Source organism: Camelus bactrianus, chromosome 12, assembly GCF_048773025.1.
Source record: "Camelus bactrianus isolate YW-2024 breed Bactrian camel chromosome 12, ASM4877302v1, whole genome shotgun sequence".
In the NCBI taxonomy this organism is placed as follows: Eukaryota; Metazoa; Chordata; class Mammalia; order Artiodactyla; family Camelidae; genus Camelus; species Camelus bactrianus.
In genome coordinates this window covers 10,812,825-10,825,866 of record NC_133550.1, presented here as the reverse complement: position 1 = coordinate 10,825,866, position 13,042 = coordinate 10,812,825, and the positions used below count along the sequence as shown (strand labels likewise).

Sequence of the window (13,042 nt, the reverse complement as noted above, 5' to 3'; positions counted from 1 at the left end):
AGGCTGTCCACTCTCATCTCTGGAACTCAACATTCTCCTCGTTCTGGTCTTTTTAGCCCCTTCAACAGCACTGCAGAATACCTCTCAACAGTCTTCTACATGGTCAAGTTAGGAATAATCTGTTTCTTTCTTCCATTCTCTTTTTCTCTTGGCAACATCTTCCCTGGACGCTGCCCTCAGCTCCAGTCTGGACTAGTTGCTCTCTGGACACGCTGTCCAGCTATATCCTAGAACTAGTCTTTGACATCACCCTGTGAGTTGTTTTTATTCTTTCTTGTGTTGTATCTTTCTAGATCTCATGCCTTCCCTTTTCTTGATTTACTCCTTTGTTTTCACGGGGAAAATTCTGCAGTACCTGAGAAGGAGTGAATGGGAAGCAGAAATTTTAAGACCTCGCATTTCCAAAAATGTCATTTTACTGTGGTACTGAAAGTGGGGTTCCTAGGCAGCATCAGCATCGCCAGAGAACATGTTAGAAATGCAAATTCTCATGCCTCACTGCAGACCTACTGAACCAGAAAATGTGGGTTTAGATCGTGGAAATGGCTTCCCTCTAGGTGATTATAATGCATGCTAACATTTGAGAACTACCATTCTACATTCCTACTTGGCCAACAGTGGGCCTAGGTATAAAACTCTATGTTAAAAATCTTTTCCATTTATAACTCAGAAACCACAGCCTTTCAGCATCTTTCAATCTTTCAGCATCCAGTGTTGCTACTGAGAATTCCAATGTCCTTTTGCTACAACTCTTCTGTGTTAAACCTTTTTCTTTTCTTTCTGAAATCTTTTAGCATCTTCTCTTTATCCCTAATATTTTGATATTTCATGATGACAGGCCTTATTGTGAATCTTTTTTCCTTCCCTTTTCTGGGTACTTAGTGACCACTTTTAATCTGCACATTTATATCTTCAGTTTGTTTCTTTGATAATTTTCTCTCCTAGCTTCTCTCTATTCTCTATTCCTGGAAGACCTATTGTCGGACATTAGATCCCTTGGATTCATTTTATTTCTTTCTTTTCATATTGTCCACTTGTTTGTCTTTGCTTTACTTCCAACCCTTGATTGAACTTATGTCAGCTATCATATTTTTAGTTTTTATGCGCACCTTCATGTTCTGATTGCTCCGTTCTAATAGCACGTTTCTTGTTTCATGAATGTAAAATCTTTTATCTCTCTGAGCATCCTAATTATAATTGTATTTTAAAAAAATAAATGTTTTCGATGGTTCTGCATATTATCTCTTTCTTCCCAGTTTCTTTTACCCCCTTTTCATTTGTTTTGGTCTTTCTCTTTCATGTTGGAGGATTTCCTCAAATGTCTGTGAGCTCTGGCTGTCAGATCAAACTTAAGAGCAGGGGACCAAAAATAATCACTGGAACCTCTGTGTTTACAGGTCAGTCTTGTTTATTAGCAAGAAAGGATTTGTATGTTTATGCTTAAAGAAAACTCCAAGTTAAAGCTGAGAAAATTGTGTCCTATGGCAAAGTCACTGGTAGAATGTACCTGTGCCTTCTTTATCTTGGTACATTTAATATTATAAATGGTAAGAGCTATTGTCAGAAAACTGCTAGAAAAAGTACACATGGTCACTCGGTAGTCCTCATTTAACTTAGAATATTTATATCTAATTAAAATATTGTTCTTAAAGTATATTTCATGAAGATTTATCTATATTTTTTAATATTCTTAATAAAAAGTTGACTATATTAAGATAAGTGGACTTCAAAGTTTTTTTCTTTGAGGTTCCTATGTTTGTTAAACTCACACTTTACCAGATAAATTTTAAAAATTATCTGGGCTAGGAAAAAGAACCAGCTTATGAAGTAAGCAGTGTGAGAAACCTCTCATGGTCAGACTGTACACTTAAATGCTCTTGACAGTGTTCATCACAGTTTAGTAGGTTAGTTACATCTCCAGTAAATTCTGGGGAGTAAGGATACACACGGCACAAGTTTAGAATTTTTTAATCATCTTACCAAAAAAAAAAAAAATCACATTATGATGACACAATTACATTTAACACTTGACCACAGGTTTAAAAAAGAGAAATAATAGCAAAAAGCAACTTATTATATATCATCTCCCAATAAGTTGGCATGATATAATCAAAAGAAGCATGTAGTTCTTTTCATGGATAAACTTTGGTCTCCAGCCTTAAGACTGTGGGTAATTTTTCAACCTTTCTAAACCCATTTCCCCTTCTGTCATATGGTAGAATCTATCCTTACAGAAATGTTGTGAGGAATGAGATTAATATTCTAGCATAACATCCTACACATAGTAGTCATTCATTAAATGTCAGTTCCCTTAACAAATATTGACATCTTTTTTTTTTCAATGGACTAATAACTCTAATTTATAATCCTGAGGTTGGTATTAATATTTTCATTTTACAGATGACAAAACTGACAGTTAACCAATTACTAAGTTAACCAACAGATTAATCAATTACTAAGTGACAGAATATAGACTCATTACCTCCTCATAATCCATAACTTCACAAAACTGGTAACTTATTTCGGCCTGCAATGATTTAGCTGGATTCTGTAACTGCTTTGAAATTTAATTCATCACACATAATGCACAGAAAATTCACCACATTTTCCCCTCATAAAACTTAATGTTCTATATCACATTCTTAAAAATTACTTTGCCATTCTTCTGTTTACATTTACCATAGTCGTAGGGGTAAATATTTCTACAGTTAGCTTCTTCAAAAGTATTTCAATACTTACTAACATTTTTTTTAAAAAATCACTGAAATAACATACCTGTAAATGAAGACGACTGAGAATGTATTGAGCCCTTATTAAGCATAGTCATTATTTGACCAACAAATTCCTTAGGAATAAAATTGGCATAAGGCAGTATCTCAGTGCTGATAAGCTGAACTACCTAAAAGCAAAGAGGCAAATTCAAAGGCATTTTTTTTCCCTCAAAAGAGACTGATGTAAATGATAATTTCTAGAGTAAAATTTAAATTTTATTTTACAGGAAAATCAGTTAAAGAATCTTAATAGAACTACAGAAGAATTTTAATGTTAACATGCAGGATAATTAGTCTGTTTCCCTTATCTGCTTTAGTAAATAACTTTATTACAAAATAGTCAATACTATAAACTGTTTACTATACAACAACCTTAACAAATTTTGATCTTCAACACCATAAAAGCAAAGAGCCTTCTAGAGAAAAAGTCAGTATATGAAATGGATCCATATTAGAATAAAATATCAAAAACAGGGTTAAGAATAAGACTTAAATCACCTTTTAGAGCCATAAAAATGAGATATTAAGAGGAAGTGAAGTTATATTCATTTTTGTTAAATAGTTTATTTCTTACATATAATGTGTCATTTTGACTTTTGCAGGAAAAGAAGAAAAGTTTGAAGCAGAGTTTTATAAGAGTTAATATAGCAATGGGACAAAAGGCAATATTTAGCATCTATATATGATATTTATGCTTTTCATGTACACTTTATTTAATAATTAATTTGACTTATTTAAAGGTCCCCTATCCTACTTCAAAGGAAAAAAATTTAAAGCAACCCCCCAATAAAAAAACCCACAGTCAACTACTTCTTTAAATTCCATTTATATCAGCAAAATATATTCTTTAAAAAACACTTATTTGCTTCTACAGTTGGTTAAAACAGAAAATTCTAAGCAACTTATTGATTAATTTGAACTACAAACATCTGATTTGTCAAACTGTAAAATAGGCTCTCAAATGCATGTTCACTGACTGATGGATTTATTTTACTAAATCAGCTGCTTTTTAAAATTATTAAATGGACATAACTAGTACCTACACAACATGCACAAAGCACAGAGCTGTAAGAAAGTCATTTTTAAAATGTCAGTGCTTTAAAAATTAAACTTTAACCTTTCTGAGAGTTTTAATGCTTTTAGGTTCAAGCTCAATCTATTACTTTATTTTAGCAACTTTACAGTTTCAACATTTCAACTATTTGGTTTTCAGAAATAGTCACAGGAAAATGTTTTAAATAGGTTCCTTACCTCAACATCAATACTTTCGTTTCTTTGAAATTCTTGAATAGAGAGGTTATCTGGAGGTATGCTAAAAAATAAACAGAAAACTTCATTTATAAAGGTAAAATGCTTCCTGGAAATACAAACAGAAAATAAACAAACAGATTCAAATGTCAAAAAAATATTATTTTCTCACCCAAGTTAGGAATATTATCATTTATTTAAAAGAACAGTATTTTTAATTAAAGTAATTAGTATAAATGACTAAGCTAATCGCAAACATAAAATTCTAGCTACAAAAATAGTTGGTCCAATCATGAACAAAATAAAATCTGAAGAGCTAAACTTCTTTCAGTACTATGAATGAAAAACAAGGAAAACATATTATCATCTGGAGTTACAGCAAAAATTATCACTGTGACAAAATCTGAATTCACTTATTCTGCCAGTGATTTAACAGAGCGTTGGTCAAGATGTTGTATTATTCACTCAGAGACAGCCCATTAACCATTAGTTTGTAATAAATATGATATGTTATGTATCTTTACAATAAAAGACAGAGAACATCTGAAGAGGACTGATTCAGACTTTCTAAAGTAGAAAATTATTCCAACAAGATCAGAATAAATCAACAGTTCTGAGAAAACCAAAGCGAATTCTAGACCCTGTGGCTCTTAAGAATGAGCAGTAAAGTGCTATTACACTCATGAAACAGTGAAATATTAAGCACTCAAAAACAGCTGAGAATAGAATGGTGATGATTATTGCAATAATAATGACAGGAAAAATCAGAGATGAAGCCACTGCATTAACAGTTTTATGTGTCTTATCTCTCACGTTCCCACAGTAACCACATGTATTATCATGTAATTGACAGAAGAGGAAACTGAAGCTTCAAATGTAGCTAGTAATATGACCAAGAACACACTGCAAATAAATGACAAGGCCACAATTTAAACTGAGACTTGTATAATATTTGAGCCTAGGTTCTTTTCTTTTATAAAAGTTATAAATGTAAAAACAGTATTATCACATTTAGATTTAGAGGTATAGTAAACAGTTTTGTATCTAAAGCGGTTTTTGCTCTATTTGGTATTACTTAGTTTATCTAATCACATGTATTAAAATACACACACATACATAGACAAATACCAACTGGCTAACTACCAACTAAAAAAAAGTTTATTAAGAACATACAGTAATGATATTAATCATTGGGATCATACATCAGAAACACTGAACTGCATTTTTAAAATATAATGAGGGAAGAGAGTAGCATACAAAGCTAAAAACTGAAAGGTTCCCTCCTCCTAATCCTAATGATCAATAAAATCGGAAATTTATTCGATTGTGCACAGGTTGAATACTATCACCTCAGAACCCAACCTATTGGTTATTTATTTTAATTTATAGTTAGTATCCTTACTAGATACTGAAAGCATATCAAAAAAATTGAGCTTTAAAAAAAACGCAGATTATTAACAGAATTTACCTATAAATTAAAGGGAAATAGTCAATATTATAGGTACAAATGGGCCATAAAAGATCCTTAAATTCTCTAAGTTTGAGCAGTATAGTATTCAGTGATTTTTTTTTAATTTACGAATTTTTATTCGAAATAAAAGAGACTTCAAACTGATAAATATTATTTGTATTTTTCATCAGTTCTCTCTGTATGTTACATTAAAATTATTTTTTGAGATATAATTCTTTCACCATAAAATTCACTTTTAAATTGTATAATTCAGTGCTTTTTAGTATATTTGCAAAGTTGTGCAATGATCATCATTTCTAATTCTAGAATATTTTCATCACCCCCAAAAGAAACTTATTAGTTGTCACTCCCCACTCTACCCTCCTCCCACCTCTGGTAACCATTAATCTAATCTCTGTCTCTATGGATCTGCTATTCTGAATATATCACATAAATGAGATCATATAACATATGGCCTTGTGTGTCTGGGTTCTTTCACTTAGCATAACATTTTCAAGATTCATCTATGTTGTAACATGCATCAGTATTTCATTCATTTTTATGGCTGAATATTCCACTGTATGGATGTACATACCACATTCAGTTTATCCATTCATCAGCTGATGAACATTTGGATTGTCTTCATTTTTTGGCTATTATAATAATGCTGCTTATAAGCATTAGTGTACAAGTTTTTGTGTGAACATGTTTCATTTCAATTCTTTTCAGTAGTACTGTGGTTTTTAACTTAAGTTCCACAGACCACTGATTGTACGCATTTCCACTAGAGGACAAGTGGAAATACGTGTCTTCTAGAGGACAAGTACCATGTTTTGGTACTTAAAGGGCAGCTGAATGAATTCCTAATAAATATCAAGTGTCCACCAGATTACTGTCCTTATGCTTCTCATTTTTAACTGTTTTTCTTTCACTCATTTTAACAATTCATCCACTTATGATAGCCCTCAATGATGTCCAAAGCCTTTCTTTTCTTCTAGTTGATTTTACTTTTATTTGTTTTCTTTGTTATTTTGTACTGCTTTGTGAAAGCAGCTGCAAACCATAAACAGTTGGAAAATACCACAGAGAAAGATATGGTTATTCAGAGTCTTAGAGTATTAGTAATTAGATTAAAAGACTCCTACATTTCCAGTGTAAAACAAAAAATACTCAAATACTAGTATTATTTAAAAACCTAAGTCTTAAAACAAAAACAAAAACCTAAGTCTTTCTATTCTAATCAAAATCCAGAAACACTCTTCCTACTGTTCAAATACTACTACTGACAGACTTCAATTATAGAACACAGTATACATGTAGCATAAAGTAAAATTTAAAGTCCAACAGTTTGTGATTTTCCAAAGTAATAAGTATTTGGAAAACAAAAACAAAGACAAAATCTTCTCATGAAGCTGTGAAAATGTGCATGGTTTTTAAGTTCTCTTAGTGAGCACTGCATTTTTAGTATCAATTAACCAATGAAAGCATTCAATATGAGCCTTAAAGTATTCTTTGACTATGAAATAAAAAGTAAACTGGCTTTATCCATATAAACTATTTAATTAAAAACACTAATTAAAATATTAAGTCAAAATACGTAAAATAATTGCAGACTTCTACGACTAGTCAAATCAATGAATTTAGGTCTTACAATTTAAAAAAATGATGCCTAGTGAGAGGAAATGACCAAGGTGAACAGAAAGTAGGTGGCAGAGTCAAGAGCAGGCCACAGGTCTCCTGACTCTCAATACAGGGTATCTTTCTATTTCTTCATAGAGTAGAAGACTTAAATCTGTAACTAGAATAACCACAACTTAGAACACTGATTCTGTTACTTGATACCAGAATTCAGTACCTTAATTTTTTTCCAATCATTAAAAACAACTCCAAATTTAGAGGTAAATTTCCTAGTCCCAGTTACTTAAGAGTTTTGGTCTGTAAATTTTTAGTTTAAAATATGGCTGTTTTCGGGGAAAGGTATAGCTCAGTGGGAGAGTGCATGCTTAGCATGCATGAGGTCCTGGGTTCAATTACCTCCCCCCAACAAACAAACAAAAATAAAAATAAAAACAATAAAATACGGCTGTTTCATAGGAAAGGATATGGATAATGTCAGTTTCTCTTAAGTGAAAGACGTAACGATAATGAGGATAACGGGGGTAGCAAGCATTTTAATAAAAGCATATACATTCCAGGAACTATTCTAAGCAATCATTTAATTTAAGTGACTTAATTCTCATAATAGCCCTATGATTTAGGTAGCATTATTATTCCTCTTTAGCAGATGAGGAAAATGTGTCACTGTAAGATACATAACTCATCCAAAATACACAGATCCAAAGTTAGACGGCTGGGATTTGAATACAAGTAGTTTGATTCCCAAGACAGGGCTCTCAGCCACTATGTTAACTGTTTCTTAAACAACGTGATTTTTCAACACCCCCAGTATACTCAAACCTTTAATGTGTGTAGGGCCTTAGGCAAAAGACTGTAATGAAATTATACTGTAACTGCATTAATACAAAATTACATAAAAGGTAAACTACCTAGTATACCTAGTATTAGGCCTTTGTTTATCTACTTTCTTGTACACATAAAAGTACTTAAGAGACTGAATTTAATAAAACAAGAACAAAGTTTGGAAAATGAAGAATGTTCAATAAGAAACTTGAGAATAAGGAAGATGGTGGAAAGACAGCCACAGGAAAAGAAATTCTTCAAGATGTTTCAATCATAGCAAAAAGCCTGATCTAAGCTTATTCAATTTATTAATAGGGAAACATGCTTATACAGACAAATAATTGAGAAAGAAAAAGAAAAGTTTAAATTTCTACATCTGTTTGCTTCATACAAATTAACACAGTGACTTAGGCAACAAAATCCATAAAGGAACTCAAATATTCAGGGTTATTTTAAAGATGAAAACAATTTGTTTGAATATGCTTTGTAAGTTACGATGATTTTCCTGTAAATAAAAAGAGCATTCTTGCATTGGTATCAATAAACTTTCTAGAGGGGAGAAATATATAAGAATACAGCGAAACAAAATCCGATGATTTACAGAAACAGAAATTAGGATCACATGTCATTATTCTCAGTTCTGAAATATCAGATAAGCTTTTGTAGATAAACTGCAAGTTAACCTTCTGCACCCTACAACTTTTCTTTACTAAATAACTAAACCACGTTAGAAAGGAAGACAAGAGTCTCTTCTTCAGTTAAATCATTCTGTTATGGGCTCATCTGATCATTATCAATGTGCCAATGTAGGTTTTTTTCCTTCAAGTATGGCAAATTTATAATTTAAGTGCTTTTAAACTAACGATTTAAAACAGTTACATAGCAGTACATGACATATTCATCATTCTATAGCTTTAAAAAATGATTAATGGATACAAAAATAGAAAATTTTTTCACTACAGTACAAAGGAAAATTAGATTGTAGGAGTCTACTGAAGACTACCTGACTATCACAGCTATTACTGGTAAGTCCATCTTTAATAAAATGGCACATTTTAGATCAGTGTTGCCCAAAGGAACTTTCTCTGATAATGGAAATGTTCAATGATCTGCACTGTCCACTATGGCAACTGCTAGCCACACATGGCAATGTTGAAACATGGCTAGTGAGACTGAAGAACTGAATTTTTAAGTTGACTTAATTAAAATTTTAAATTAACTGTAGCTAGTGACTACTGTATTAGATAGCACAGCTCTAGATGGACTGCAGCAGATTGCTCACTCAAAAAATTTAGTCCATGTCCCAATTATCCTACTCTGATTCAGAGAAGGGTTAAAATAGCATCCTTAAGATATGCCCTCAGTTGGAGATTATACAATGAAAGTTCCATTCTTTTTCGCAAAAGTGAAACATCCCAAAGAGCTGCTCATTATTACTAATGATCTTATTTTTCACGAAAAAATTCAATTTTCTCAAATTGTTTTCCTCTTGTAATGCCAAATGGGCATCAGATTTTTAAAATGGATCCTCTTATCTTCATCAAGTTAAAACCATGGCTTCTCAATTATGATGCATTCCTGTGGTCTTATATATAGATTCCAGTCTTACAACCCACAACACTGAAAAGAGCAAAACCCTCCACCGCTCACAGATAATGTACCCAGGGGATACATGCCTAATCCCATTATGCTTTGTATACAACCCAGCAATCCTAATAATCAAATACTTTGCTAATGAATAATGACAAACTATTTTTAGGGCAATTACAGGTATAATTCGCATTTCTTGAAAGATTGTCTTAATTGTAAAAATGAATAAGCTGACCTTTTAGTAAAGAGAAAGTCTTCAAAAGTGTTGGCTAGTTCTGGCCACATACTGTCAAATTTTCCGGAAGAAGCATGCTGCCGGGCAACAGGTAACCCAATAGAAAGAACTTTGAGGAGAGAAGACACTGCGAGTTTCCATGTGCTTTCAGAAGGGCAGGAATACTTCAAACTGAGAGGAACCCTAAGGGTCTGTGAAAATAAAGACAGTTTAAGATAGGTACTAATTAAAACATACACATACAACTTTACTTAAAAAAAAAGAAAAAAACTACTGCTGAGAGAAAAACATAACAACATAGGTATTTTCATATTAAAAAGGATATTATTTTCTAGAAAGACCAATTCTTAGACATGGTCTTCAAATCATATTGCCTAGAAAGATGTACTTTTAAGTCCTATTTCCATTTGATAAACAATGACCCTGAATGAGTAATAACCTTTTTGAACCTCAGTTTCTCATCATAAAAAACTAGAATAAGAGTAAGAACAACAGTAAGGAAACTTACAATTTTGCAGCTTCTCTAACTTGATGTTATAAAATTAGAACATTCTGCCATAGTTCTCCTAGCAGAAAATAATCTGACCGATGGGGTTTCTCCCATCAAAGAGAGGTCAATACTGCTTACATTTTTTCACTAATGGTTAGGTAAACATGGCCTAGGGCATCACTACTTTGAAGTCTTATGTTTTACCTTTAAAATTCCTTGAATTTTATATTCTACACTAACATTTTAATATACTTTTTTCCTTTTCCAAATATTTGAGAAAAAATAGGTAATTCAAGAACATAGTTTATCTTTAACATTTGAGGATACAGCAGCAGAGCATCTGAACTATGGATGGTGACTAAAATATTAAGACCTACTTTTTAATTGGTCAACTTTTGAGACAGGTTGCTGTTAATCATTAAAGAACTAATTTGGTGGTTCAGAATGAATTTCTCTGGTCATAGTTCTATCCACCAACTAGAAGACTAGACTGAGCAAACTACCACAGTGAGCTATCCCAGCATGCCATCAATAAATAGTTTCAGCATATCATCTGATAATTTGCATTAGAGTGAGAATTCTGTTTTTATATAAATGAGAAAGAGAAAAAGTAGAAGAGATACATTTTCATATTTCAGTGTTATGGAGTGAACATAAAACCTAATTTCAGCATCATCCACACAAACTAGTACTACACAGTTGCATGGTGAACATATGAACCATTACATATTAGCATGAAATGGGCCTCCACCATCAAGTAGTTAGCCCACCCAGAGTCTATTTACCCCTTTCCCTTCCCCACATCCAGTTGGGAATTAGGGTAAGGGGATGATTAGCTTGTTAAGCCAATCGAACTACCCCATTTCTCTGGCCATAATCACTGGTGCAAGACTGGGCATGGGACCAAAGCTGGGTCACCTAAGGTTAATTTTAGGAGCTTAAGAAGAAAATGTGATACACACACACACACCCCTGCTACTGACATCTAATTCCTTTATTAGCCTACAACTATGAGGAGAAATGTAGTTAGGATGCAGTGAACCCTTAAAAAGCAGAACAGGGAGAGAAAAACTTGGTTTTTGGTGATGGCGCTGAACCACTGCATCAACCAGTCGTTAAGCCCTTCCTCTATCTCCGAATTTTCCAACTAAGCATGCCAATAAATAATCTTTATTGTTAAAGCTAGTCAGAGCCTGAATGTATATCATATGCAAACAAAAGAATAATAAACTATACACTGGCCACTCTAAACTAACACCCTATAACTCAAGTTTAGATAAAAGAAATGGATGGTTTACTACTGCAATTAATATTTTACTGAAATCAAGGGAATGTTAAGTCCAGCAGAGATATATGATTTATACATTTTTTTAAATATTTAAGTAACTAATACAAGGATGGGCATATAGTATATATTCATAAATGTACGTGGAACTGGGAAACTCAGTTCTTGCTGCCACAAAGCTCACAGAAAGAAAGAGCCTTGTCCAACTAACCACAACACAATGTAGTAAGTGGCACCAGCAAAGTGCTTAGGGATACAGAAGAGGGACTGTTTCATTCCTTTACAAATACAAACTGATTCACGTCGCCCCTCCGTGCTCACTCCTTCAACAGCTAAAGAGCAAAGTCTGGTTCTTTCTGATGGCTTTTAAGACCCACAGCCACTTTTTCAGAACTATTCCAAACCCTATCACCCTCCCTAAACGGGATTTTTCAATATTTCTTTTAAAATATATCATGATCTAATCTTTTACATTGCTTAATCTATCTAGAATATTTCCCTCTCCCTTTTAACCTAGCAAACTCTATTACTCCTTCAAGTGTTACTTCTGTTATTCCTTGCCAAGATCCCCTAGGCAGTTAAGTTATTTCCTTGTCTATTTGGAGCAGAAGGGGAGGGGGGACCTTTTTATCCAGAACTGACTACTTAGCAAGTATCATTAAATGCTGTATCTCAACTAGTTTTCTTAAAGGTTGATATGAAAGTGGTATTGGTACTCTTCTTCTTTTACAGATGAGAAAAACTCTCAGGGTCATTTGACCAAAAATCACAAAGAAGCAGGTACACAGCAGTGCACTATGCTAAGCCAGGTCTATCTGAACACAAAGCTGCCTCCGCTCTGTGGTCTTCACTTAGTACTTAATACACTGCATTGTTGTCTGTTTGCCTTTTTATAGATCCTTTATTGAATTATTAAGTATATGGATTATTTATTCATTTTAAATCTCTACTACTTGTTGGTACCTGGCAACAGAAGTGCTTAAAAATAATTCTCAATAAAGGAGGAGAGAGAGGACAGTTTTGATGGGATGAGTGGTGAGGGGTAGAAAGAAGTATGGCAAAAATCAAAGGAAGAAAGAATTTTAAGAAGGTAGGAACAGTACCATGTTATAGGGAAGATAAAGAATTAGAAAAGGGCTTAGGATTTGACAATTTGGTCTTCTGTAACTTCAAGTAAGTAGTTTCTGTAGCACAATATGGCCATGAAGCAGCATGCAACAGGTTAGACGAAGTGGTGGCTATGTGAAGGTCACAAGCTGTTTAAAGGAGTTTGGAAGCAAAGGAAAGCTGAAAGAGAATGGCAATTTGAGTAGAAAGTTCTTGTATAAAAGGCTTAATCATCTTTCCAGGATAAAGTATAAGAGGCTGAAAGAAAAATGAAAGAATCACCAACAAAGAAAGGTGGGAAGAGAAAAGGATGAACACAAAGAGAGGGATGAGCCTCGGAAAAGAGAGAGGCCTTCTTCCTTGAGGGGAAGAGAGTTCAATCAGCCTGTAATTGTCTAGGAAATCA

The 13,042-nt window shown here is 33.2% G+C and overlaps 1 protein-coding gene across 3 annotated transcripts in view; it reads right to left on the bottom strand.

Annotated features, from left to right (window-relative positions):
* Nucleotides 1-13,042, bottom strand: part of MON2 (MON2 homolog, regulator of endosome-to-Golgi trafficking) — a 101,927-nt gene that overhangs the window by 18,616 nt on the left and 70,269 nt on the right. For all 3 annotated transcript variants that reach the window (XM_010949021.3, XM_010949038.3, XM_074374649.1), the window contains 3 exons: nucleotides 9,755-9,945; nucleotides 4,023-4,083; nucleotides 2,776-2,899 (listed from right to left, as the gene is read on the bottom strand). In XM_010949021.3, coding sequence (XP_010947323.1) covers nucleotides 2,776-2,899; nucleotides 4,023-4,083; nucleotides 9,755-9,945 — 376 coding nt within the window. The remainder of the gene's footprint in view (nucleotides 1-2,775; nucleotides 2,900-4,022; nucleotides 4,084-9,754; nucleotides 9,946-13,042) is intronic.